Genomic DNA, 25,035 nt, shown 5'->3' with positions numbered 1-25,035 from the left:
CCGCCCGCCCCGAAGAAATGCCGGTGGAGGAGTGGTTCATCCGCACCCGGCCTCGGCGGGATCCGCGGGCCGCGCCCGCGCGTTCGCGGGGGAAGGGGAGAGCACGCCGCGGCGCCGAGGGGGTTAAGCAGGCGGCCCGCGGCTGGAGCGCGCTTAACTCTTCGGCGCCCGCGGGTCAGCCGATTCAGGCTGGGGTGGCGGGCCCCCGAGTCCCACGCGGCGGCCACCCGCACCGCGCGGGCCGTGCGGGGCGAGCCGCGGGCCGGCCTCCGATCGCCGGGGCGCAGCGCAGCCCGTGGGAGGCCCGGGGCGGGCGGGGGGAGGGAGGGGGACGCGGCGGCGGGCGCGCAGCGTCGCCAGGGCGAAGCCGGCGTGCGGCGCGGCGCGGCGGGCGCGGAGCGAGCGAGCGAGCAAGCGCCTCCGTCCCCGGATGTGAGCTCCGGCTGCCCGCGGTCCCGAGCCAGCGGCGGCGCGGGCGGCGGCGGCGGGCACCGGGCACCGGGCACCGCGGCGGGCGAGCGGGCGGGCATGGGGGGCGCGCCGAACGGCCCCGGCGGCCGGGCCGACATCCCCGCGGCGTCCCTCCGCTAGAGAGGGGGACCAAGCCAATTCTCCTTTGCAGCAAAAAAATTACATGTATATATTATCAGGATAATATATACATCTGATCTTATTTTTTAGAAAAAGTTTATTTTGCTCCGATTTTGAAAAAGAGGGAGCGTGGGTGGCCAGCGGTTTTTTATAAATTATTCTTATTTTCTGTTATCTGTCCCCGTCCCTCCCCACCCCTGCTGAAGCTTGACTAAGGGCAGGGACCTCGGCTCTTACCTATCGGTCACCCCCTTACCCGTTCCTCCCCCGCCCCAACGCCTAGCACAGTGCCCTGCACACAGTAGGCACTCAATAAATGTTCGTGGATGATGATGATGATGATGATGAAAAAAATGCAGCATCAACGGCAGCAGCAAGCGGACCACGCGAACGGTGAGCAGCCAGAGCCTGGGCACCCGCTGCCAAATCTCATCCTTGTCATGGTCCTTCTCTTCCCACCCCCTCTTCCTTCTCACCCCCCCTCCGTCTCTGATGCGCTGGTGGGTTGAGGGGGTTGGAGAGGATGCTTCTAGCTCGGTGTCATCTACAAAGAAAGGGGAGATGCGTGACAACCACTCCATTCTCCCCTTCAGGCCTTGAATGTCAGAGTTAATTCTGCATTTGTGGGGTGGGGGTGGCCTTGGGGTCCGTGGAGTACAGTGTCGCCGCCGCTGGAGGGGCGGCCAGCCTAGGTGATTCTGGTTCAGTGTCCTCGGGCTCAACTTTCCTCCAACGCTCGCGAGCGATGGGAAGAGGGTGGCTGTGAGTCTTCAGCCCGAGCCCCCTTTCTAGCCTCTTCGCCTCCTTTCCCGCCCCCTGGTAGATTAGGAAGAAGGTCTCTGGTGGCATCTGGAAAATTACAGGGTTGCCAGGTTTCACCCTTCTCGTCGGTGGGTGAAGCACTTCGCTACCCTTGAGAGGGAGGCTGGGTCTCGGAATCGCTGGCCAGAGGGTCGGATGGAAAGTGTATTCCCGCTCCCAGCGCGGCTGTGCACACGCCGGTAACCTAGCAATGCCCGGGGCGTCGCAGCAGCTGTGGGGCTCCTCTCCCTAGCCCGCCCGGGCACCACGTGCAGTTACCGCGCTGCCGGCCGGCCGGGCTGGGTCGAAGGGAGGGGATGCAGCTCTGGCCAGCCCTCTTCACTCCTCCTTAGAGGTCGCTGGAGTGCCCGCAGCCCTCTGAGGGCTCACAGCTTTGCCAATGAGCGCTCCCCAAGGTAAGACTTGGGACGACTCCTCCCTGGGTTCAGACTTCTGCTGCCCACTCCTGTGGACCCCTCTCAGGCTGCTAACAGGCAGACCTGTGCTCGGCTCTGACTCTCCCTTGTGCAAGAATTGGGTTCACAAATGCCCATCCCTCTCGCTCTGACTTCTGTCTCAGTAAGGAGGTTGTGACCCAAGGCAGGCAGGTACCTGGGAGACCTGCCTGGGTCCTGGCCTGACCCCGGGCTGAAGAGGGCTTTGCACATGAAGTCTCCTTGGGGTTCTATCCTGTGTGCACTTGGGTCCCAGTCTATGCTGAGATGGTTCCTGTTTAGGCCTTGAGGGCCCCTGACATAACTCAGCCTGTCTCTCCTAGGTGTAAGGATGCAGGCTGCCTGCCTTGTCTGTTTCTCTGGTTGCTGGTTTGGCTGCTGCGGCTGCAATTTAAAATGCAAAAAAGCCCTAAAGATGTTTGCTGTTTTCGGAAGCCTGTGGAGGAAATGAGTCCCAAGCATCATGAATTTTCATTTGCAGGAAGTGTCAGTGCATAATCTAGGTATTTGTTATGGGGCTCTTGGTATTGCCCTGGTGCCAGTGGAGGAGTTTTTTAATTTTTTTTCCCCATGCTGAAAAAAATGCATTTGTGGCTGTGGAAAGATGTTGGAGTAACACCCTGAAAATGATTAAGACTATTGAATTATTGCCACTGCCTTTTTTTTTTTTTGGTGATGGTAGTTATTTTAGAGTAAAGCTGTGGTATGTATCTGTTAACTCACTAGAGATACACAGGATTTGAAAGTCAGAAAAGATTTGGAATATAAGTGGAAATGACCTCAGTTTGTCTGAAGTAATGCACTGAAAGACTTGTGAAGATATGGATGTAGAGAGGTACTAACTTGGGCGAAATGCAGCGGTCGTCGTGTGTTACTGACACTTTGCACAGAGCTCAGGGACTTTTCTCGCTGCTCTGGCTGACCAAACCCTGCTTCTGAAAAATAGGATATGAGGTTTCCAGTGCAAACATGGGGATGATTTCCCTACTCTTCTTGATGGGAAACCACTTCAGCTTACTTCTGACACTGGATTCTCATTGTGTCATTTTTTTTTTTTTAATTTTTCTTTTTTTCTCCTTCTTCCCAGAGGCAAACTATGCAAGAGGCACCAGGCTCCCTCTTTCTGGTGAAGGACCAACTTCTCAGCCGAATAGCTCCAAGCAAACCGTCCTGTCTTGGCAAGCTGCAATCGACGCTGCTAGGCAGGCCAAGGCTGCCCAAACTATGAGCACCTCTGCACCCCCACCTGTCGGATCTCTCTCCCAAAGAAAACGTCAGCAATACGCCAAGAGCAAAAAACAGGGTAACTCGTCCAACAGCCGACCTGCCCGTGCCCTTTTCTGTTTGTCTCTCAATAACCCCATCCGAAGAGCCTGCATTAGTATAGTGGAATGGAAGTATCCTTTTCTGGGGGAAATCTTTCTCATTTTCTCTTTTACCATCTGTTCTTTAAAAGGATTTGTTGTCTGAAATGGCACTTAACAAAGTGATAGCACTTTGGAATGTGAGCAACAGAAGCTATGTGTATAGGGTTTCATGGTATATAATTTTCTATCTCCTCTGGGTACAGATGGGTATCTCTCTGGGTAAATTTAGGCTACTGCATGTGTGTGTGTATGCGGTGTGTGTGTGTAGTGGTGGCAGGGGAGGGAATGACAACCTGAAACTTCAAAGGGGTAGATAATTAAATTAACCTTTGGTCATCTGACACTAGATGGTTAGGTTAAATGCACCTTTGTTTTTTGGCAGTGGTATGCATTGAACCTATTACAAATAAGGTATGCTCATTAAAAACAAAAAAACTCTACTAGGAATAAATACATTTTTGACCTTTAGTGGAATCTTCTCATTCTGATGTTTGAAATTTGCTTTGGATACTCCAAGTAATGCTAAGGTTGCTTGTAGGTCTGCCATTTGGTGAGTCTGATTGTTCAGGTAGCTACAAATATGAACATTTGCTTCATAGGGAGGGAGCGATTTGGTCATCAGTGCTGTGGTTTCCTGGAATTTCCTTTTGACAAGTTCCAAAACAGCATTTGAAATGTGAGCATGAGGGAGCCTGTGGAGGCAGAGGTTTGTGTGTGCGTCTTCCAGAGCCCGCGAGAGTTAGCGCCCAGCCCTCTCCGTGGAGGAATTTGCAGTTGTTGCCTTTATAAAAAAAAAAAATTCTGTGTCCTTGGACTGGAGCTACATTTCTGGGTTTCTCCTTTGTATTTTTAAACCTGAGCTCCCGACGCCCCAGGCAGGTTATTGGGGCTCAGATCTTGGAAAGCTGGGGTGCATTGCCTGCTCACCTCCTCCCTTAACCTGGAGGCCAGGCTCCAGTCCCTGCCACCCATCAGAAGAGGTTGACTGAGGTCTTCTTTCTGAGCAAATAGCTTTCTAATTAGTCAGATGATTCACTGGTTTGGTAAAACACAGCATTTCCTTTTCCCAGAATTATATTCGGGGTTGACCCGGGCCCTTGAGCAGTCCCTAGGCTTGGGAAGGAGTATGGATGTAGGGCTTTCCCACTGAGCCTGCGTCGAGAGGCCATGCTCTAAAGAGAGGACCCTGGTTACCAGCTGGCTGGCGAGTGGAGCTGGAACCCCCTTATCATCTGAGTGCCCACCAAGGCAGCCCTTTGTCCGCCCTCTGTCTTAGCTGGCTATTTCCTATGCTCACAGAGAGTTAGAATGAGGTAACTGTCTAGAAAGGTTGTGGAGAGAGTAGCCCAGGGTAGGCTTTGAGGGGTTTTCATGTGCGTTTCCTTTCCAGAACAGATGTCTCTTCTCCAGCGGGTGTCGCGGTGTCTCTCACATGGCTGGGGCTGTGTGGATGTGTTTTTCTCTTTAGGTTCTTTTTGAGTCTGAGGACTGAACACTGGAGTCGGCCCAGGAGGGAGCGGGATCCACAGGGAGGGGGGTCCCTCGGAGGGGGGTTGGTCTCTCAGCCGCATGGCAGGAGCACTTAGTCAGATCGTACTTAGTCACAAAGGTCTCCTCCTCCTCAGGTTGGCTTGACGTGACTCTGAGTAAGCAGAGACCTCTCGGTGGGGTCATTAATTTCATGCGGAGTGAGGTGGGAGGCCTGGTGCTGTTTCTCTCTGTGCACCGTAATTTGTATATAGTAATTTATGTGAACGGAGCGAACTCCTGGATGGTGGTGCTAACTCCCTTTCCCGCATTGCCAGACACGTGTGTGCAGGAATTAGGGGCTGCGGCTGCCAGTGCAGGGAGAAGCCTCCCTGCAGATGGGAAGCATTTGCAGAATAGATCCTGAAACGCTATGTGATGTGTTGTTTTCAGTTGACAGTTTCCTTTAAGTTCTGGGAGCAGGGCACAGACAGCCTTCTAAAGTCAGCTGTGTGCCAGGCTCTGTCAGCACTGGGCGAATGAGGTTTTGAACCTGCTGTTTGTTTATGCATGCAGGCAAGGCAGTGTGTCCTGCACTTGGGGGAACAAGTAAGGGATATTTAGGATCAGCCCCATCTATTTCTCTGACGCTCTGTTCTGCTTGGCTTGTCAGAATCTTGTGGCAGAAGGATAGGATCCAGTATTACCTGCAATCTGAAACTTTTTTCACCGTGATGAAAAAAGTAGTCTTCTGTTTGGTTTTCCTAAATAGCATCAGTACTTCTCTGATTTGCTGGTTTATCATTTAGGTATCGGGAAACTTAAAAGGCAGAATGGTGATGTGGGAGATGGCAGAGGCAGTGAGTGTGTTTTCATATAGGATGTCTTTGGGGCAATTGACTTTTTAGGTTTTAGAAGGAATTGCCAAAAGGAAAGATGAAAAGGAGTTTCTGAAGTCTTTTTAAAGTAGACTGCCTTAAAGTTGGATCCCTACATAAGAGATTTTGTAATACTAGGTGAGTTAAAAGAATAACTATGAGGGAAGGAAAAGTGTCTTGAAAAATAAACCCATCAAATTAGTAAGGGAATAATATCATTCACATCCATGTTTCAGTGAGAAAGTTCTTCAAAAGGCTGAGGTTTCATGAAACACAATGGAGCAGAGACATGAGGGGTCTTTATTTCCTTCAGCATCTTTGGGTTGTCCAGAAGGAAGTTAAGGTGAATGCAGAAGATCTGTGCACATTCTCCAAACTTTAGGACTTGGAGGTATTTAGTGAAACTGGCTTTGCCTTTAGTGGATGAGTGTTTGGGAGAAACCGTGTTGTACAACCAAGCCTGGAGTTAGAGATTAGACTGGTGCTTGTGAAACCTTGCATTTGGAAAGGCTGAAAACCAAGAGAGGAAAAACAGTCATTTTTGGCAGATGTCAAATTTTGTATTGCCAGTTTTGACAGTGTCTCTTAATAACACCAGAATGTTTAAGCAAGTATCTGTTGAGGCTGCTCGCAGAGTGATTCTTCCAGACAGACCCCTGAGATTTAGAAATGTTAAATGGAACTCTGAAAGTGTCTGGTGCTGATTTCTTATGGCCTTGTATTTGATTTGTTTATGAATTGAACACAATAACAACACATTATAAACGGAGCTCCAGTCCAGCTCAAATCTGAAACAGCGGTAACTGCTGGTTAGTGAGGAAAGCAGAGGAGGGAGGTGAAGCCTGAGTCGCTTGTTACAGGATTGGAATAGCTACGAGACAGTCGCAGGTAGTTTGGAAAAGGTCCTTGGTGACTTGGCCTGTCCTAGTCCAGACAGGAGATCCAGGCGGACCTGGCCAAGAAGAGCCACCAAGAAAATGGCTCTAACACGTGGTGGCAGGGATTTGTGAAAGAGATTTATCTCATGATGATTTTTCTTTGTGTCTGCAACAGCCAGGAATTTAGCTTTCTAAGGCCCTTGTTGCTGTGAAAATGACACGAAGCAGAAACCTGGTTCACACAGTGCCCTAGTTGGATGAACTTTTAGGTTTTCATATAGAATGTCCAACAGAAGGATGAGTGTAACATAATCCTTGCCACAGAAGAAAAGGACTCATGGAGAGATCATTTGATAGGAAGATCTGCTGTGAGTTGACCACTGATGATTACTGCTGCTGGAAACCTCGTCATCACAGCAGTCATTTGAATAAGGATTTGTGTGTAAGATTGTCAGTTAAAAAGCAGTTCAAGATGGTGTGATTGAGAGTGTGATGAGAGAGATGGTGTATGTTGGCATGACGCATATATACCTTAACAAAAACTTTCAGACCATTTGACATATTTATATTATTGGCTATTTTTGCCAATTGTGTGGCCTTAGCTATTTACATCCCATTCCCTGAAGATGATTCTAATTCAACAAATCATAACTTGGTAAGTGTCCTTAGAACTGCTGCTTGTCTTGATGTGTGCTTGTCAATGACCTCAGTACTGAAGTTGGCAGCTGGCTTTCTGGGTGGTTGAAATTTACAATGATGCATGTGATGTTTCAGAGTTTTGCAGCAGTGGTGTTTTTTTTTTTTTTCTTTTGACCTGTATTCTCAAATTTATACTGAATGAATGAAGTGTTTAAAGTCATGAATTTTGTATAAATAGAAGTGAAACTTTTCATGGAAGAGGTTTGTAGCAGATTTAAAAATAACTTTTCTCTCCACGTAGCCTTTTTTTGGTTCCACCATTCTCTTCCTGGTAATGTTAGCCCTTTTTTTTTCTCTTAATCTAGTGTTATTTGGGAGTTTGGGGTACTTTGGTCAGTTTTTCTGGTAAGTAGAGAGTTATATAGATTTTGTACATCAGCTATTGTTGCAGAAGTAGAACATGACAAAACTAATCATCATAGAACATAATTCTGAGAATAATATAATAGAGTGTCTAAGTTCCTCCTGTTAGTCCTATGACATGCTCCAGGATAAAATGATTCTATAGTGAAATAAATTGGGATACTTCCATATACTTTATTGCTCTCTTAAAGATTTATCGTGCACATTAACTCAGTAAAAGCTCCAGGAAAGTCTGTAGTTAAAAAACCAGTTTCATTTTGTTTAACTCAGCTTAGTCCCTGAAAGTAATTGGTCATGGATTCTTTAAACATTTTTTTGGCAGCGTGCATCACAGTGTTTCATGGAACTTCCTTTGGGAAAGGTTGATATAGTTTAAAAAAAAAAAAAAAGCACTGAAGAGCACTGGAATGGGACTAGGAATTGTCCCACTGGGCTGTCAACTGTCTGCATTTTGGGGCGTTTCCCAGATCCTTTCTGCATTGCTGTTGACCCATCTGTCAATTCAGGGGACCGGACGAGAAGATCGCCAGGGTTGTTTTTACCTCTGACATCCTGTAATCTTGCCCTGATGATTCAGAATTCAAGATTTTTCTGGTGCTGTGGCATCCTCTTTGCAAGGATCAGTCCTTCATGACCGGAGCCCATGCAGAAATGAGGTGAATGAGGGCCTGGTCCTGGATAACAGCAATTTTCTCTCCTGCTTTGCTTTTCCCTCTTTCAGCTGGTTCCATTTGCTTTTGGTTTCTTATGTTGAAGCTGTATTTTAATAGGTCTGAATATTCTTAGCTGCATGTGCTGAAGGTAGAACTAGGGTGGGGAGAGCTCTCCCAGGGTCTGGAGATGGTGACATTATGCTGTTTTGACTTTAGACTTCATGGTTTATGTACGGGATTTCATGTTGCATCTCTGATGTGCAGCATATTTTATATGTAGTGTGTTTTCTCTTCATCTTTGGGCTTTTGTAGTCTGATGTGTAGAGAATTTTAAAAAATTATGGATACTGCTACTGCAAGTACAACTGGAAATGGGAGTTGGATATACAGATAAAGACTGACTGTTAGTATATATTTATACTATGTTAGAGATGATTTATGTGACTCTGGGTATTTTAAATAGCTTCTGATTTGGTTGTAGACATGTGCCTTTAGACAGTCATTTCAAAGGAGAAGCAGAAGTAGTGAAAAGCCCCCATCAGTGGGGCTAGATCTCAGTCTAGGCCACAGATGGTGTCAGCCTTGTTACCAAATTTAACAACGTGGATGGTGACCCAGTTTGTTGCTTTTTTGTAGCTCAAGAGAACATGATTAAACAAACTTAGAAAATAAATACCTTTCAGAAAGGCAGATTAATTCAGATCAATGGAATAATTAATGTAGCTGCATGTATAAGTCAATTAATATTCTGATTTTTTTTTTTTCCCCAGGGAAATTCAGGGCACTAATATAAGAAGTGTCAGACCATTTGGATTTCTCAGCTAATAACTTGGGGAATAAATATAGGAAATAAATAAACTATAGGAAATGAATAAATCTTTCTTCCTAACTCCTGCTGTCCTTCCCCAGTGGATCTTTTCTTGGCAGTTCTTAAACAGGGGTCTTTGTGGGTGGGAGAGGGCAGGGTGTTAGTTTGGCAAGCCTTTTTAAAAAACCAACATATATTTCTTTGACCTCTTAATATTCTAAAGCTTAGAGCATTCTAGTTTGTGTGTCCGTTTACTTGGCTGGTCACATGGCCGGATGAGTTTAATCTCTGCCTAACTCTTTAAATGTCTTTTTTCCCACTGTGGGAAGGGAAAACTCTGTGGATTTCCCCCTGACTCTCAGCAAGGTCCCATGCAATGTCAGTCCTCCTGCCAGGGAGCAAGTTGTTTTTTTTTTTTATAATGCATTTGACCCCATTTGTACCAAAGTGATTGCTCTATTTTTGGGATTGGTTTAGAGGCAGCTGAACGAAGCTTATTTTTCATCTGTAGTAAGTACCTTTCAATGAATGCGAATGGCAAATCAAAGGGCAGAGACCCATACGGATTGCAAAGCTGTACGTGTCAGGGAGCTGGTGGTTCCCTTTGCCTGCAAGCTCTGTTGGGAATGTGGATGTTGAGCAGAGTACAGTACTGTACCCATAGAGTCCAGTTCAGGGCCAGTTTTGTGGAAGATGTTTCTGCCTGTTGCAGGTAGTTTGTCGTGAGATTATTACTTTCGTTGCCTAAGAAGTGCAGCCATCACCCTTGGTCCAGTGTGGCTTTGGCCTGGGTTGCACGTCACTGAGCCAGCTTTGGGCATTTGAGATTACCTTGGGGGCAGCAAGTTTTCCCAGGGGTAGTTTTTAAAAAAAAAAAATAATAAATAAACAGTCTCAAGTTTCTGCGCAGCTTTCCTTTGTGGACTTGCAGGGACCCATGGAGGCTGCAGCCATGGAAACAGTGCAACTCAGTTCCCATAGCCATCTCCCTCCTAGATCAGTCAGTAGCAGGGGTTCTGCTTATTGAAAGCATATATCATTCATTTAATTTTCTTCTTAGCACGGGGCAGGGGGGCGGAGAGCGCTTCTTTATGGAGTGTCAGAGTGGGGACGATCACAGTTCCTATACTTCACCGTGGTGGAAAATGCTTTATTTGGCTTTCCGAACTTCAGTTTCTCATTAGCAACTGACTGAAGCCTCAGTCTGGGCATCCTGTACCTGGAACTCCCACCCCACCCCCAGGCTCTGCAGTGCTAAACAGTCTCAAATTAGAACCTTCCAAAGAGGGGCCCCAGCTTCCTCAATGTCTGCAGCCATGGTTTGGGGGGGCCCGTGGCCCCCACCACACTGTCCCTTTACCAGGTTACAAAAATGCTTCAGAAACTCAGAGAGATGGTTTTAAGTCTTTGAGCCCCTTTCATCTCGTCTTTGTGTGTTTTTTTAATATGTGTTTAATTTATTTATTCATTTGACTGTATCAGGTCTTGCTTGTGGCATGTGGAATCTAGTTCCCTGACCAGGGATCCAAGCTGGGCCCCCTGCGTAGAGTCTTAGCCACTGGACCAGCACAGAAGTCCCACCTTTATGTTTTTAGGTTGCGGACACTGGGCCTCTGTAAAGCCCCCGCGTCTTCCCCTTCCTCTCCATTCACTCTGTGGTTGGGTGGCTTTTGCTGGAGGACTGAACATGAGGCTTCAGGGGCCGCCTGCTGTCCGAAGGAAGTCCAAGTCCTCCTTGGTCTGCCTGACCTTTTCTGGTTGACTCTCTGTGCCTCTCCTTCATGCCCCCCCACCATTCTCTTCATCCACCAGCCTTTCCTAAACACCCCTCCCTACTCTGGTCCACCTCCTGGCCTTTTCTCCATCTGAGATACCTCTTCCTCCCTCCCACCTCTTCATCATCATCACTGTCCTTAGGAAGACTCTCAGAAGGTTGTCTCTGCTGTGAAGCCTTTTCTGAACCTTATTAGAAGTACCACTTTTATCTGAACTGCTCTCCTGGCACTTTGCATATGAAGCACTCTATATTTTAGTTATTTATGTGCACATCTTATCTTTATCTTATCAAGCCTCTTCAGAATACAATTCACAGTGAATCCTTTTGGAACCCCGGCAGCACAGAGCCCAGTGGGGTATACATGATGCTCATCAACGCGGGTTGTTGAGGCCCACTGAATGACCAATCTCAGGAGAAGCTCCTCACCCTTCAGTCTCTCCTCTGAACTCAGAGTTTCCTCAGGTGGCAGGTCTCTCCACGGGTACCTCCGAAATCCTCGGTTGGGGGTGTTGCGGCAAGTTCCCAGTGTTTACTCCTGACCCTGCTTCTTATGTCCATGTGGCTGAAGGTGCGGTTGGAGCTGGGTTTCCCTACCGAGCATTCCTGTAGGTTTTGCTTTCCGGCTCCGGGGCTAGTCGTAGCAGAGTTCTGGGAGCCTCCCTGTGAAGCAGTGCCGCCTGGGGATTCTTGTCAGTGAGACCAGATGCCTTACGAGGGCCCGGAACGCTGGGGGACAGGCTGCTTTGAGTGCGTTCTGTCCTCCATGGCTGAGATCCCCACACTGGGTTTCCTGGGTTTAAAAAGCAAGTTCATTGGCTCTGCATGCCCCAGGGTTTAGCATCTCACATACTGAACGGTGTGAATTGAATTGAAATACCTGAAACACCGTGTCCTAACTTGGCTGCATGGGCTTTGCCTAGAAGGTGGCTTTTAGTTCTGTACCTCTTCTCTGTCTTTCTGTTTGAGCTGTGTGTATTTCTGCATGCCTTTAGGTTCTGTTGTTTTTTAAGGATTGCTCCTGTGTTGCCCTCACTTCAGCCTTCTCTGGCCCTTGTCCCCACCTTCTACGCCACCAGCCTGTGTAATAGTCCTTGCTTTCCCTTTTGCAGACATTCACCCCTTTTCACCTTATTCTGTAACTACTGTGGGATGTTGCTTGGTGTGTGGAGTGCAGTTCTGTATGTGGTCTCTGGGCTCTGACAGCCTGGCTCTTTGGATGATGAGCTAACTGACTTTGGACGAATGTAGCACACGCTGAGGCTGGAGTCTGGTTGATCTCTATGGTGTTGTGATCTTCACTCTGCTTAGGGGCACAGTAGGCACATGAGGAAATGCATGTGAAATGAGTAGGTCCATAAATGAAAGACTGTGCAGGGCTCCATGGCATGTCCTTTATAGATTAGTAGTTAATTTTCAACAATTGGCTAATGATTAATATTTGCCTGAGAGGCTGACTTTCATTGTCCAGTATTAATGACAATCCCAGGAAATACCTGTCAGAGTTTGCCTTAAGTTTCAGCGTTGTATATTTCTTGGCAAATGTAGCTCTTTATATTTGAAGCAGGAGAGAAGTAAGACATGTGCTTAATCCTTTTTGCATCCCTGCATCATAAGCTGGCTTCTGTGCTCAGCATTGTGTGTGAACCGTGTGTGAGTGGTTGTACTTGTGTGTGTATGTGTGTTTGTGAGACATTTCGTGTGAAGGTTGGTGGAGGGAGAGCAGCAAAATGACCAGACTGGATGGACTTGTGTAGTAACATTTAATCCAGATTTGGTTTCCTGATACTAATGGTGAATCTACTTATGTCTTGTACAAGTTATAGCATCTCTTTTGTCCTCTTACCTCACGTTGACAAAAAAAAAAGTTACCTAGATTGACCTTTTATTGAACAGATTTTGAGTACCGGCAGTTTTTCAGAAATCAAATCCAAGTCTTAAAGGATTCAGATTTACTTCTATTAAAGTTCCCTAAGAAGAATTCCCAAAGGATCCTTTAAGGATTGTTAAAAAGCTAATCTCATTGTTTTATAGACACACCTCAAACACTGGAACTTTCCTGCTTAAACCCTTTAAAAATGAGCCTATCTTAGAGACTTCCCTGGTGGTCCAGTGGTTAAGACTTCGCCTTAATGGAGGGGCTGCAGGTTTGATCCCTGGTCAGGAAACCGAAGATCCCCCATGCCTTGTGGCCAAAACAGACCAAAACATAAAATGGAAGGAATATTGTAACAAATTCACCAAAGACTTTAAAAACGGTCCACACCAAAAGACTCTTAAAAAAACAAAACGTATTTTAAAAAATGAGCCTATTTTGGAGTGAGGATATGTTGGTGTATTGGCCAGAACTTGTTGGATTACCAGTTGCAGAAACACAAATTGGCTTAGTTGGGGAAAAAAGAAGTTCGTGTGTGTTTGTAATTTATTAACTGAGCTAACTGAAAAGTCCAAGGGTAGAAACTGTTATCAGACACAGCTGGAAAGGGGGCTTAAAAGAGGGTCTCGGGATCCCACCCTGCACCCCAGCACCCCCGTCCCCCAGGCACAGTCTGACTGGCCTCCAGCAGCTCCCCTTACACACCACCTGAAATGTGCGTCCCATCAGCCCACTTCAGGGAGGGTCTTTGGGGTCCCTCCCTGGGAGATGCATTCCTTCTTTAACCTCAGCTCAAGTTCAACATTAAAAATGATTGTGTGAGAAACAGAAGACCCATGTCGCAGATTCATGGGTAGCTTCTTTTTCTAACCTAACTGTCTGCAAAACGTGAGAAAGACTCGCTATAGAAGTACTTGCCCAGCAGTAGAGACACTTAATCTTGTTAACTCCTAGTGGTGGTGGTACGGGGGTGGGGGGGGCGCACTCTGGAACAGACCCTCACCTCTACCTCCCCTGGGAAAGTCTCTGAAGACATTGCACAGGCTCTGGGATGCTGGCGCCTGAGCGGAATGTTTCTGCTTGCTTGGACGCTGAGCCACAGGAAGCACTGTTGGTGGGTGTCCTTGCCCCATGGGGTGGCGGTGGGGGTTGGCAGGTCATTCTGGAATAGACTTGAGCCTCCTGTCGTGCTCCTAGTCCTGGGGCCCTCTGCCATCAGCCCTGTAGGATATGTCCCCAAGACCTGTTCTGCCCATGTGTTTGAAATAGGAAAGTGCCAGAAGGTGTCTTCCCTTTTTAATTCAGGTGAGATTGGGGTTCTCACAGCTGGGGTCCTTGTGGACAGTGATGTGCTTGGCTGGGCAGGCAGACTGGCCCTGGGAGGTGGCGAGGAGGGCTCAATGAGAAAAGCTAAAGATGGGGTTGGAAGAGGAAGTGTCTGAGTGGAGGACCTGTTCTCCATGTGTGCATGAGGGCTGGGGCAGAGTGAGGTGGGTGGATGGACAGTTAGCTGTTTCTGACACATACCTTGTAGCATGAAGACTTCTTTTGGAGATTTTTAACTAAGCAGGGTCCCAGACACTGTCCAGGCTGAGGAAAATGACATTTTTCTCCAGAACCACAAAGCAGTTACTTCTGCTAATTTCTTTTCTTCCTCCCTACTGGTTGATGGGTGCATTTGGAAATCACCTGTTGAAATTTTTGAATGAGTGAACATGAGGGTCAGGCTGGAGGGAATTGGGAGGCCGGCCTGAGGGAGGGAAGGCTGGCTGCACCCTTCTCAGGAGAGATGCGGCTGACAGGTGGACCCCACCTGGGAAGGAAGGAGAGGGTATCTTTGGTCAGCTTGGCCTGGAGATGCAGAGCAGGCTGGCTGTGAGGTTCATGGTTTCCCGGCCATGGTCATCTTCTGAAGGGCCCTCCCTGCCTCCCTCCCTTGCATCCATGGGAAGGTCTAGCACGGCGTACTCACAGATACTTTTGTAGTGTGTAAAGGCTCTTGTTTATAAGACAGGAAGTCGAGGCACCATTATTCAGCAAATATTTATCGAGACCTGCTCTGCAAAGCGTATCAGACTCAGGGCTCCAGACTTGTAGCTGGTGCTGTGATGGGCTTCCTGTGCCAGGTTGCCCTTTCATGAGGAAAACCCACCACGTGGGGTCAGAGAAAGGCTTCCTTTGTTTTTCATATTTTGTGTTCTTACAGTAAATCATCATGCGAATTTATAGAAATAATTTATATAAATAATACATGAATACGTTCTTCTAAACTGTTAAAACAATACAGATAAAATGACAGTTTTCTTTTGCCTATCCAGCTCCTTCTAATCACAATAATCAGTCTCATGATTTTTTTTTTTTTAAACTATGTCTGTATGTGTATATCATCTGTGCGTTTTGAAATAGGTATCTATGCAGTTTGGGTATTTAAAAGTTTTACTCAAGTGGAAGGAGACTGCATGCACTGTAAAGCTTATATTTTTGCTCCCTTAATGTGTCTTACAGATCCTTCCATATCTGTGTGTAGAAATCTGACAACTCCTTAGCTGCCATAAAATATTCCATGTATGTGCCATAGTTTATTTAGTTGTTCTCTTGCTGGTGAGCAGTTAGGTTAGTTCCTAAAGTTTTGCCGTTTGAAACAATGCTGCCTTGAACATCCTCGTATGTGCTTTTTGTGTGTACAAGTAAACATTTCTCTGGGATAAGTACTTAGAAGTAAACTCTCTGGGTGGGAGGACAGTGCGTTTTAATTCCATACTTCCTGCTGCACTGGCTTCCACTAAGCCCCTATCGATTTACACTCCCACCCCCGCAGCTCCTTGAAATCAGTCATCCTTTGGTGAGTGACCTCATTTGTTCCTTATCTCAGGCCATGGGAAAGGAACTCTTAGGGGCTTGGAGAGAGTATAGCCTCTTTCTTGGATGTCTGGTAGATACCCAGAGCATCTGGTTAGAGCCGCAAGTCCTGGAACCCTCCGCACCAGACTTGTCATCTCTTTTGAACCACTGACTGAGATGTAGGGCATCAAGGCTGCTTATTCTTTCCCTTGCTTTGGGTGCCATGCACTTGGGCACCAGGATTCTTTCAAGGGAAACATTCATTTCAGGTAGCTGACAGATAAGTAAGTCCCTAATGCAAAAACTTGAGCCTTTAGTTTTGCAGTGTTTGCTTGCTGCAGTTGAGTTCTAAGGCAAATACTTCCTTCATATTCCTTTTAGTTGTGGAAGAAAAATATCTCACCTGGTATGTTTCTACTGTCTCGTGTTCCTTGATTATTAATTATTCTATTTTCATACACAGTAGAACCTTGCTATTATTATGGTATTTATTACAGGATTTGTCCCCCTTTCTACTTCCAAAAGCTCTGATGTGGCTTAGAAAATGGAAGCTGGTGAAAGATGGGGCAGCCAGGAATACAGACCAAAAGCAGATCTGCTCAAGGTTCACAAGGCCAGCGGTTTGCAGACACCCGAGTACAGAACTGGCCATTAGACTTTGCAGCAGTGTGGCAAAAGGGAGCACTTCTGACTTACAGGGTTTCTTATCCTCTCAACAATGGGAAGCGGCCTCATTCATTGTGAGAGGCACTTTCCAGGAAGCAGATGCAAACAGGAATCTACAGCATGGGTCCTTGTACAAGGTACTGTTGGGGTGCGGAAAGCTGCGTCTTTGCTGTGCTTTTGTTAACGAGAAGTAAATGCCCTGCAAGCAGATGGTCTCTGGATTCAGAGCTCCTAAAGGGTTAGTTAGGGCACAGCATTAAACTGGCCTACCGGGGGCACTTCTGTATTCTATAACAGTTCTGCTTTTTGGTGATATAAATTACTACAGAACTAAAAGCTGGGAAGATTAAAGAAAGAGTAGTTTAAAATAGCTATCATTTAATCGTATATGAAGTCCTTTTTGGAGCATTTGTCATGTGTAAAATATAGTCCATTAAACATGCTCACTTACTGCCTTAACTTAGTTTAAGCCTGAGTACAAAAGGATAATATGAATTAATGCAAACAACCACTCCCAAACCCTCGTTTTGGCAGAGTTGTGGTTTTATTATTTTACTCTAATGTGTACTAAAGAAGTGACCAGTATTTAAAAGGGAAGACATCCTTGAATGTTCTTCAGTAAATAGATAACCATGGGTATAATGAAACACTGTTTAAATGACTCCTTTTATTGTACAAAAGCAGCTTGAATGAGTAAATGGTTAAAATGATGCCCTTTCATACCAGTAATTAGTCCCTTAGTCCTTTTTCTTTTTTAAGATAATGCAAAAGTGTGCTTCTTTTGGGGCATTCACAAACTCTGAATTATTGAAATATAAATTAATAGTGAATCTATCTAAAGCTGTCTTCAGAATTTTTATCTGGTGGGACTGAAATTAAACATCAAAGATTCTAAATTAGAATGTGGGGAAGTGGTGATACCCAGCAAGAATATGGTAGAAGAGAGGTGTTTAAGAAATCTTTTTTTCTGGAAAGCCCTGTGGAGTTGGGACTAGTTTGGTTAGGGCTGAGAAAGCTTTGGTGCTATTTTAGGTCTGTCAGCTGAATAAGCTAACTGATAATCTTAAAGACAGGGGATGGGGGGTGGGGAACAGTAGCTTAGATGCTGGTTCTGATTTACTCTGGTGGTACTGTGAATCACAGACCCTGTGAGGCTGGGATTGGGCAGGACCCCAGAGGCCTTCAGATGGATGTGTTCCTCCTCCAGACCCAGCAGTTGACTTGCTCAGGGTTGCAATGAGAGAGGAACCAAGTGGGGTCTCAGGCCAGGATGCCTGTCCCCGTGTCTGTTTCCTTCCCACCCTCTCTGTTACAGCCATGAATCCAGGTTGAAATCAGGCATTTCCCATCTGACTGGCAGGTCTGAGGATGCCAGGGGCGCTTGTGACATCTGGAAAATCAGATGACAAAAGAATGTCTCTTCAGAGCAAGCTGGGCATTCAGCCGACTTTGAGCTATCTCAATTTTTTTATCTCTTCGATTTTTTTTTTTGTCTTCCATAAGATAGTTTTGATCATCCCTCCTTCGCCGGTTTTACTTTGTAAGTTATTCTCTTACTTTCTTCATGCCTGTGAACGTGCAGGAATCATTTGGCCATAGACGGCTTCATTATTTTAGGCAAAGAGGGCAGTGGCCAGTGGGTATGGGAGGGTAGGTAGGGATCAGGGGGCCAGTTGCCAAGTGCGGGGGGCGGGTCCCTCCTCAGTCATCTGGTTCTGGGTGGCTGGCCTCCCTTGTCTTCTTGGCCATAACTGAAGGCTCAGAGGTAGTTGCCTTTGTTATGAGCTCGTGGCTGGTGTCTACTGAGTCAGGTGGGCTTTGTATGTGTAATCTCCTTAGTTCTCCTTTAATCCTCACCTTAAAGCCGTGAAGAAGAGACTACGGAGAGCCTATTTCACAGGTGAGGAAAAACGGCTGGGAGTGGTGAAGCTGCTCACACGAGGCCCCGAGGCCTCCTAATTGGCAGGGCCTGGGTCGGCATCCGGGCTTTCCGCCTCCGCAGCCCCGCGCTCCGGCAGCAGGCGGTGCGAGCAAGCCGGGCCTCATAGGCCGCTGGCGCCTCACAGGCCGCTGGCGTCTAAACGCCCCGCAGTGCCGCGGAGGCCAATGGGGCAGCGTGACGCTGGGACCTCCAGGTGGGTCTCTACGCGGGCTTCATGGCCCTGGTTTTGGTTCGGGCCTGGGTTTGGGGACTGGCCCAGAAACTCCTTCCAGAGGAAGCATTCCCGCCGCCCAGAGGCCTTGCCAGGTCGGGTGGGGCTGTGGCTGGAGAGAGTCAGGGTGGCCCTCTGACCATCTCCTGAGGCGTCTTGTGAACCCAATTAAAATGGGACTTGGAGGAGTTTTAAGTTGGGGCATTGCGTCGATTTTATTGCATTTTCACTCCGTGAAAAGCGTTACCCATGAAGGGAAAGTGTGGGGGTTCTTGTGCGTGGGTGGGTGGTAGGAGTGAGCAGTCAGGGCTGTGGTCACACTGCTGCTCTTCCTTGCCTGGTCTCTTCCTTTTCTGTAAAAGAGGAGATTAGGTGGCCGGCAGGGTGAGCGGAGCCCCGACTCCTGGGAGACATGGAGTCCTGGGCTCACTGTTGCCAGCGCGGCTGCATCCTTGAGCCTCCCACAGTCCTGGGAGGTAGGGGGTTGCCCTGTCCTCCGCTTTCCAGGTAAGGAACCTGGGTTCGGGAAGACGGACCGCTGGCTCCTGCCCGTGAGGGAGCAAGAGAATGGGCATCGGGTGAGGGTGGGACCCCTCCAGCCACGTCAGGTTTCCCGGACGGTTTGCTGGGTCAGGGATTTGCTTTCCAAAGCCATTTTACAGGTGTTTTCAGCGGACAGACCCATTCCTTCTGTCCCCTGAAGAGCCTGAGGCATAGCAGACAAGACAGGATGCTGGAGGGACCTGGTGTCGTATCAACAGTAAGTTACCCGCCTGTTATAGGAGGCCTGCGCCCCATCTTTGCTTAGACAGCGGTCAGGCTGTTGCTTTGCCCTCGGGACACCGAGGAAAGAAAGGGCTGAGTTAAGTGATCAGGATCTGGTTCCCACTGATGGGAAGCCTGAAGCCCCCCTCTACAGAGTTATCGGTGAGGCAACACGGAACAATCCAGAGCTCAGCCTCTCGCGAGACTTGGCTGCGTCCTTGCCCGAATGTTTCCACGGGGACTTGTGAGTGCCCGTGACCAGCTGTGTCTTGTTCCTGCTCGGCCCAGGTGGGAGACCCTGGCTCTGTCTCGATTTAAATGTTCCTCAGAAGAGGAAAGAAAAGAAGTGCTAAGGTGCCGAACAGGGGCCCTGGGATTTTTGTTTCTCTTTTCCTCAGTGTGGCCCAGTCGGTGGAGGTTGTTGGGCAACATGCCCCTTCCCTTCTCTTTGCGTTATGGGGGTTGGGGTCGGGGGAGGCCTCGTCGCTGCTCCTGGATGCCAGCTGGGCAACCATTGAGGCTGGAGGTCCTGACCGTGGGTCTTGACTCCTTTCCGTCCCGGTGGTGTGTGAGCTGGAGTCAGGTGCTTTTCCCTAGGAGCTTCGCAGAGTCGCCCCTGGTGGGCGCAGCCTGTTCCCTGAGCCATGTACTTGTGTTAAGTTTGGTCTTAACGCTGTTTTCTTATTTCCAACAAGAGTGTGAACTTGTTGTGGGCAGGGACCCAGCCTGCCCTTGTTTGCCTCCTGCTCGGCTCCTGGCACGGGGTGTTTGTAAATAGTGGACCAGTTAGTGAAGCATCACTGTGTCTGTGTCAGCTGCTCTGAGGTTGCCTTATTGCTTTGACTGCTTTCTTAATGTGGCCCGATGGTGTCTCTTTGCAAGCTGGGAACAGAACTTTGGGGAGAGGGACAGAGCAATGGAGGGGACCCACAGCAGGACAGCGAGGCAGAGATGGAGATAGGGGAGAGGGAGAGAGACAGGAGGGATGGGAGAGGGAGATACTCCCTACCTACAAAACCAAAATACAGTGCTGTCTTTAAAGCAGTTGTTCTGAGGCTGCGCTCTTGTCCCAGTGATGCAGGAACGCTTGTGTTCAGAATCACTTTCAAAGCCAATTTCTACTTTTCATTTTGCTTTTGTTTGTGGCAAAAAGCGGGGGTGAACCAGGTTGATCACTGACCTTATTCACTAGCCTTTTCCTAAAGAGATTCTGGGTATTTCTGAGAAAATCAAATCTGTCTTCAAAGAGCACCACATTCTCTTGTCTGTGAAGCTCTCAAGAGGAGGGTGTCCTGGGCTCTGGAGAAGGTCGCCCTGGGAGCTGCTCCGAGGGGTGGCAGTATTCCCAGCACCACACCGCCTGCTTCCCAAGCCTCCTCCTTTGAAGGGAACAACACTTGTTTATGTGATTCTGGTGTGTTGATTAAACAGAACAGCCTTCCTACTTTGCAGTCACACTTCCCTAAGTCTACAGTCCCATCTGGTGCCAAGAATCCGTCCCCCTAGACTTTCTTCTTTAGCCACTGGCCCCAGGAACACCGTCAGATGAAGTATTTCACTCCCAGCTGTAGCCTGGCTTTTAAGGGCTTCCCTTGTCCCTGGCACGACAGACTTTCATATTACCCCAGAATCGGGGGACTCAGATGTGGGCTTCTCAGAAGTGGGGATACCTGCCTCACCCCCACTAGGACTCAGGGGTCTTGTGAACATATGTAACTGTGTCATTCACAGCTGTTGTGCCGGTAGTTTTCACAAGCACAATTCCTTTAGTTCCCAGGAGGACTCCTTGGGCCTGACTTAGAATATGTGAGTTTCTGCAGTTTTTCTTTCCTTGCCTTTAAAAAAAAATGCACTTTTGATCCTGGTTAGGTTAGACTTTTTCATCTTAGCGACAGCAGAAAGTGCTCCACCCTTGCTGTGTGTGAAGTGTGCGAGACGACACAGGCTGCTTTAAAAATAGCCTCTCGTTTATAAGTGTGGCGTCTTCAACTTAAGTCGTGTTCTGTGCAGGTTCAGAAGGTCGCCACTGGCACTTGTTGGGACCTGGGGGAAATAAATAACAATTAATTGGTCTCCACTAAGTGGATGGGATGAAGACATGCACATTTTTTTTTTTAAAAACAGCCTTATTGAGATATAATTTGCATACTGTACAATTCACCTTTTTAAATTATACAATTCAGTGGTTTTATTATATTCAGAGTCATGCAACCATCATCAAGATCAATCTTAGAACATTTTCGTCACCTGAAAAGAAACCCCATACATATTAGCCATCACACCCTGTTTTCCTCCAGCTCTCCCTCTCTTCCCCAGCCCTAGGGAACCACTAATCTGCTTTCTGTCTCTCTGGAATTTCCTATTTTGGACATTTTATATAAATTAAATTATATAATATGTGCTCTATCAAGTCTGGCTTCTTTCATTTAGTATACTGTTTTCAAGATTCATTCGTGTTGTAGCCTGTATCTGTACTTAATTTCTTTTGTGGCTGAGTGGTATTCCATTGTATAGATATGTCACATTTTCTGAGTCCTTTCCTCGATTGGTAGACATTTGGATTGTTTCCATTTTTTGCATTGTGATATGAATACTGCTTTGAACATTCATGTACAAGTTTTTGTATGAACTTACATTTTCAATTCTCTTGAGTATGTATACCTAGGAGTAGAATTTCCTGGGACATATGTTCACATGGTAACTTTAACATTTTGAGGACCTGTCCAACTGTTGCCCAAAGCAGCTGCACCATTTACATTCCCGTTAGCATTGTATCAAGGTTCCAGTTTCTGCACATCTTTCCTGACACCTGTTAATGTATATCTGCTGGGTTCTCGCATCTTTAGGATGTGAAGTAGTATCTCATTATAGATTTGTAATTCTCATGACTAGTGATGTTGAACTTCTTTCCTTGTGCTTATTAGTCATTTGTATGTATTCTTTAGAGACATGCATATTCAGATATTTTGCCCACTTAAAAAATTGTTTTTTAAAATTATTGAGTTGTAAGAATTTTTTATATATTCTAGTTACCAGTTCCTTATCAGATTCATGCTTTGCAAACATTTTCTCTCCTTCTGTGGATTGTCTCTTCATTTGTTTGATAGTGTCCTTCAAGCAAAAAGTTTTACATTTTGACCAAGAGGCATGTACATTCTTAGAATCTTACAGCTGGATGGGGCCTTTGTGGTGGCCTGTTCTGAATCTCTTGTCCTAGTGGTGACATGCCTTGTGGTCCATAGAGGAGATGCCTTCCTCAAGATCATGGGCTAATAAAGTCAGGAGCTTAACCTCTGTGAAGCCTCAGTTTCATCCCCATTGTTTCTGAAGGTGGTAAGTTTAGGCGTGTAGGGAAAGATTTGGTAGTACTGAACTGTTCTCATCTTCCTGAAAGCGCACAGACTCCAAAGTCAGCTCTCGTTATAGATGGACTGACCCCACCCCAAAGTTCATTTGTTTTTAAGTATAGAAGGGTCCTGTCACGTTTGGTCCTTTCTTTGGGAGGGTGCAGTCTATGAGAGACTAGCGTAGATCAGTGCTGTCAGGAGTTGTTGTCACTAGTCACCTGTAGCTGTGAGACCTTAAGTTAAAGTTAACTCACAGTTAAAATTGATTTTCTTAGTCACACACTCCTCATGTGCATTGTTCAGTATACAGATAGGGCTGCTATGTGGGGCAGCACACATAGCCTCCATCCTGGAGGCATCTGTGCCTTGTGCACTGGCTTCCATCCTCACCTCTGACTTAGGCTGGTTCTCTGCACCCACAGGCTTGGTCTGTCTGCTGTGTGTACCTCCTCCATCTGCCACTCAGACTTCCTCTGTATGTAGCTGCCTCTGGGCTTCTTGTCAAGCCTCCTCCTCAGATTAGATGGTCTGTAGGTCCTACTAGGAGAGACACTGCTTTTCTGTGGCTTCTGGACTTGGTGGCTAGTAAAGAGACCAGTGTCTTTCCTCACTTCAACTGGTGAATGTGTCTTGCAGAAATTGAGCTGGAAGATGCTTGGAGAGGAGAGCATTCTTTCTTGGAAAGGCTAACTCCTGAAAGTGAATGAGTGAATGTGTTGGTCTGCTCGGTGGACAAGAGGAGGAAGTTGAACATTTTTGGAGTTTAGTTCTTTTGGCTGCATTGGGAGTGGCACTTCCCTGGTGGCTCAGATGGTTAAGAATCTACCTGCAATGCAGGAGACCAGAGTTCAATCCCTGGGTTGGAAGATCCCCTGGAGAAGGGAATGGCTACCCACTCCAGTATCTTTGTTTGGAGAATTCAGTGGACAGAGGAGCCTGGCGGGCTATAGTCCATGGGGTTGCAAAGAGTTGGACATGACTAAGCGACTAACGCTTTCACTTTTCCCTTTAGAACTGGGGTCCTCAGCCTTTGAGATCTCATGCCTGATGATCTGAGATGGCACTGATGTAATAAAAATAGAAATAAAGTGCCCAATAAATGTAATTCACTTAAATCATCCCCTCACACTGTCTATGGATAAACTGTCCACGAAAGTGATTTCTGGTGTCAAAAAGGTTGGGGACTGCTGCTTTAGAGGCAGTCGGTTCCAAGGATTTGCAAGATTCCAAAGGGACTCGAGGAGGGAGACAGGAGGAGTCGGAACTGTGGGGCTCCAAGCCAGCGCCGTGGCAGATGCTGGCCTCGTCCCGTGTCGGTTCTGGAACTAGGTTGGTCCCCTTGTGTTTGACTCCTTGTGACTCTATGAGCTGTAGCCCGCCAGGCTCCTCTGCCCATAGGATTCTCCAGGCAAGAATACTGGAGTGGGTTGTCGTGCCCTTCGCTAGTGGTTCTTCCCGACCCAGGGATTGAACTTGCTGCTCCTGCATTGCAGGCAGATTCTTTACCGCTGAACCACCAGAGAAGCCCAGCACCCTGGTGGGGGTCACCTTTATTTTGGTGCCTATAATCCCGAGGGCTGTTCAGAATGCTGACTCCAAGGTAACCAGGCTGCACAAAGTCTCTCACAGGAAGTGCTTTATGTGAAAGGATTGAAGACATCGTGCTTGTACCAAGTTGGAGCATTAGAGAAGAGAAGGGATTGACCCAGGTCATAGCAAGTTAGTGGTGGCAAAACCGATGAGAATCTGGGTCCTGTGGCAACTGGCTTTATGCACATTCCACATGCCAGTTTTTTTTTTTTCCATTTACATAAAGGACAAACACAGTGACTTCATGGAGATGTTGCCCAGGGTGAGACATGAATTAATTTAACCCATGTGAGGCACTAGGTCTTGCCTTTAAGTCTTCCTCTGCTGCTTGCGTCATTTGAAAGTATATTAAGAAAGCTCTCAATTAAGGCAGGATCACCCAGGGTTCTCATTCCTTCTCTGCAGCCTATCTCCAGGATCTATTTTCTGCAGGGAGGTCTGTCCTTGACTTTAAAGAAAGCGTTGGGAAACAGAGACTTGTTGTTTTTGAGGTCAGCCTTGTTCACTGGACTTTGAGAGCCTTGAGGGCAAGGCCAGCGTCATCTGTCACCACTTGGGGACTGGCACAGTGTGTTCAGATGGGGAATATCTGTGAACTTTGCCTTTTTCAGGAAAACTGCCCTTTGAATGGGTTTCTGAGGTATGAGCTCCCTTCTCCAGGTGGTCCCGAAACTTTGTCACTTTTCATTTGGGAATAGTAACCAGGAGAAATGGAATCTTTTTTTTTTTTTTTCTTTTTCTGTCTGCAGGAAGAGTTGTGCGTTTCGACTTTGAACTTTATAACTTTATGAGAGCTGGAGAATTTTCATGTTTGGATCAAGAAAGTAAGGGCTACTTTTTTGCTAAATTGGGCAGTAGGTGTACGAAACCTGACAGAACATGCTGGGTAGAGTTCCCAGAGCAGTGAGGGTTAAGCAGGGCATTGTGGAAGGCATTCCAGGCCATAAACAAAGGATATCTCACTTCATAGTGGAACTTCTTTGCTCTCTCCTCCAGAGGTGGCAAACAGTTCTTTTCAAAGACAAGTTTAATGACTACTGTGCCAACACACAAAACTACGAGA

At 47.2% G+C, this 25,035-nt stretch overlaps 1 protein-coding gene across 18 annotated transcripts in view; it reads left to right on the top strand.

Annotated features, from left to right (window-relative positions):
- Positions 1-384: 384 nt before the first annotated feature.
- The window catches only part of CACNA1D (calcium voltage-gated channel subunit alpha1 D), a 336,899-nt gene continuing 312,248 nt past the window's right edge, over positions 385-25,035 (top strand). For 15 of the 18 annotated variants that reach the window (XM_070455913.1, XM_070455907.1, XM_020885971.2 and 12 more), the window contains exons 1-3: positions 386-984; positions 2,935-3,244; positions 6,987-7,092. In XM_070455913.1, the coding sequence (XP_070312014.1) occupies positions 918-984; positions 2,935-3,244; positions 6,987-7,092 (483 nt within the window). In that variant the 5' untranslated portion in view covers positions 386-917. Of the gene's footprint in view, positions 985-2,934; positions 3,245-6,986; positions 7,093-25,035 lie in introns of all 18 variants that reach the window. The other 3 variants (XM_070455911.1, XM_070455910.1, XM_070455912.1) reach the window with 1 other exon arrangement.

This window comes from Odocoileus virginianus, chromosome 26 (genome assembly GCF_023699985.2).
Source record: "Odocoileus virginianus isolate 20LAN1187 ecotype Illinois chromosome 26, Ovbor_1.2, whole genome shotgun sequence".
Lineage (NCBI taxonomy): Eukaryota > Metazoa > Chordata > Mammalia > Artiodactyla > Cervidae > Odocoileus > Odocoileus virginianus.
This window is presented reverse-complemented; position numbering and strand designations above follow the sequence as displayed.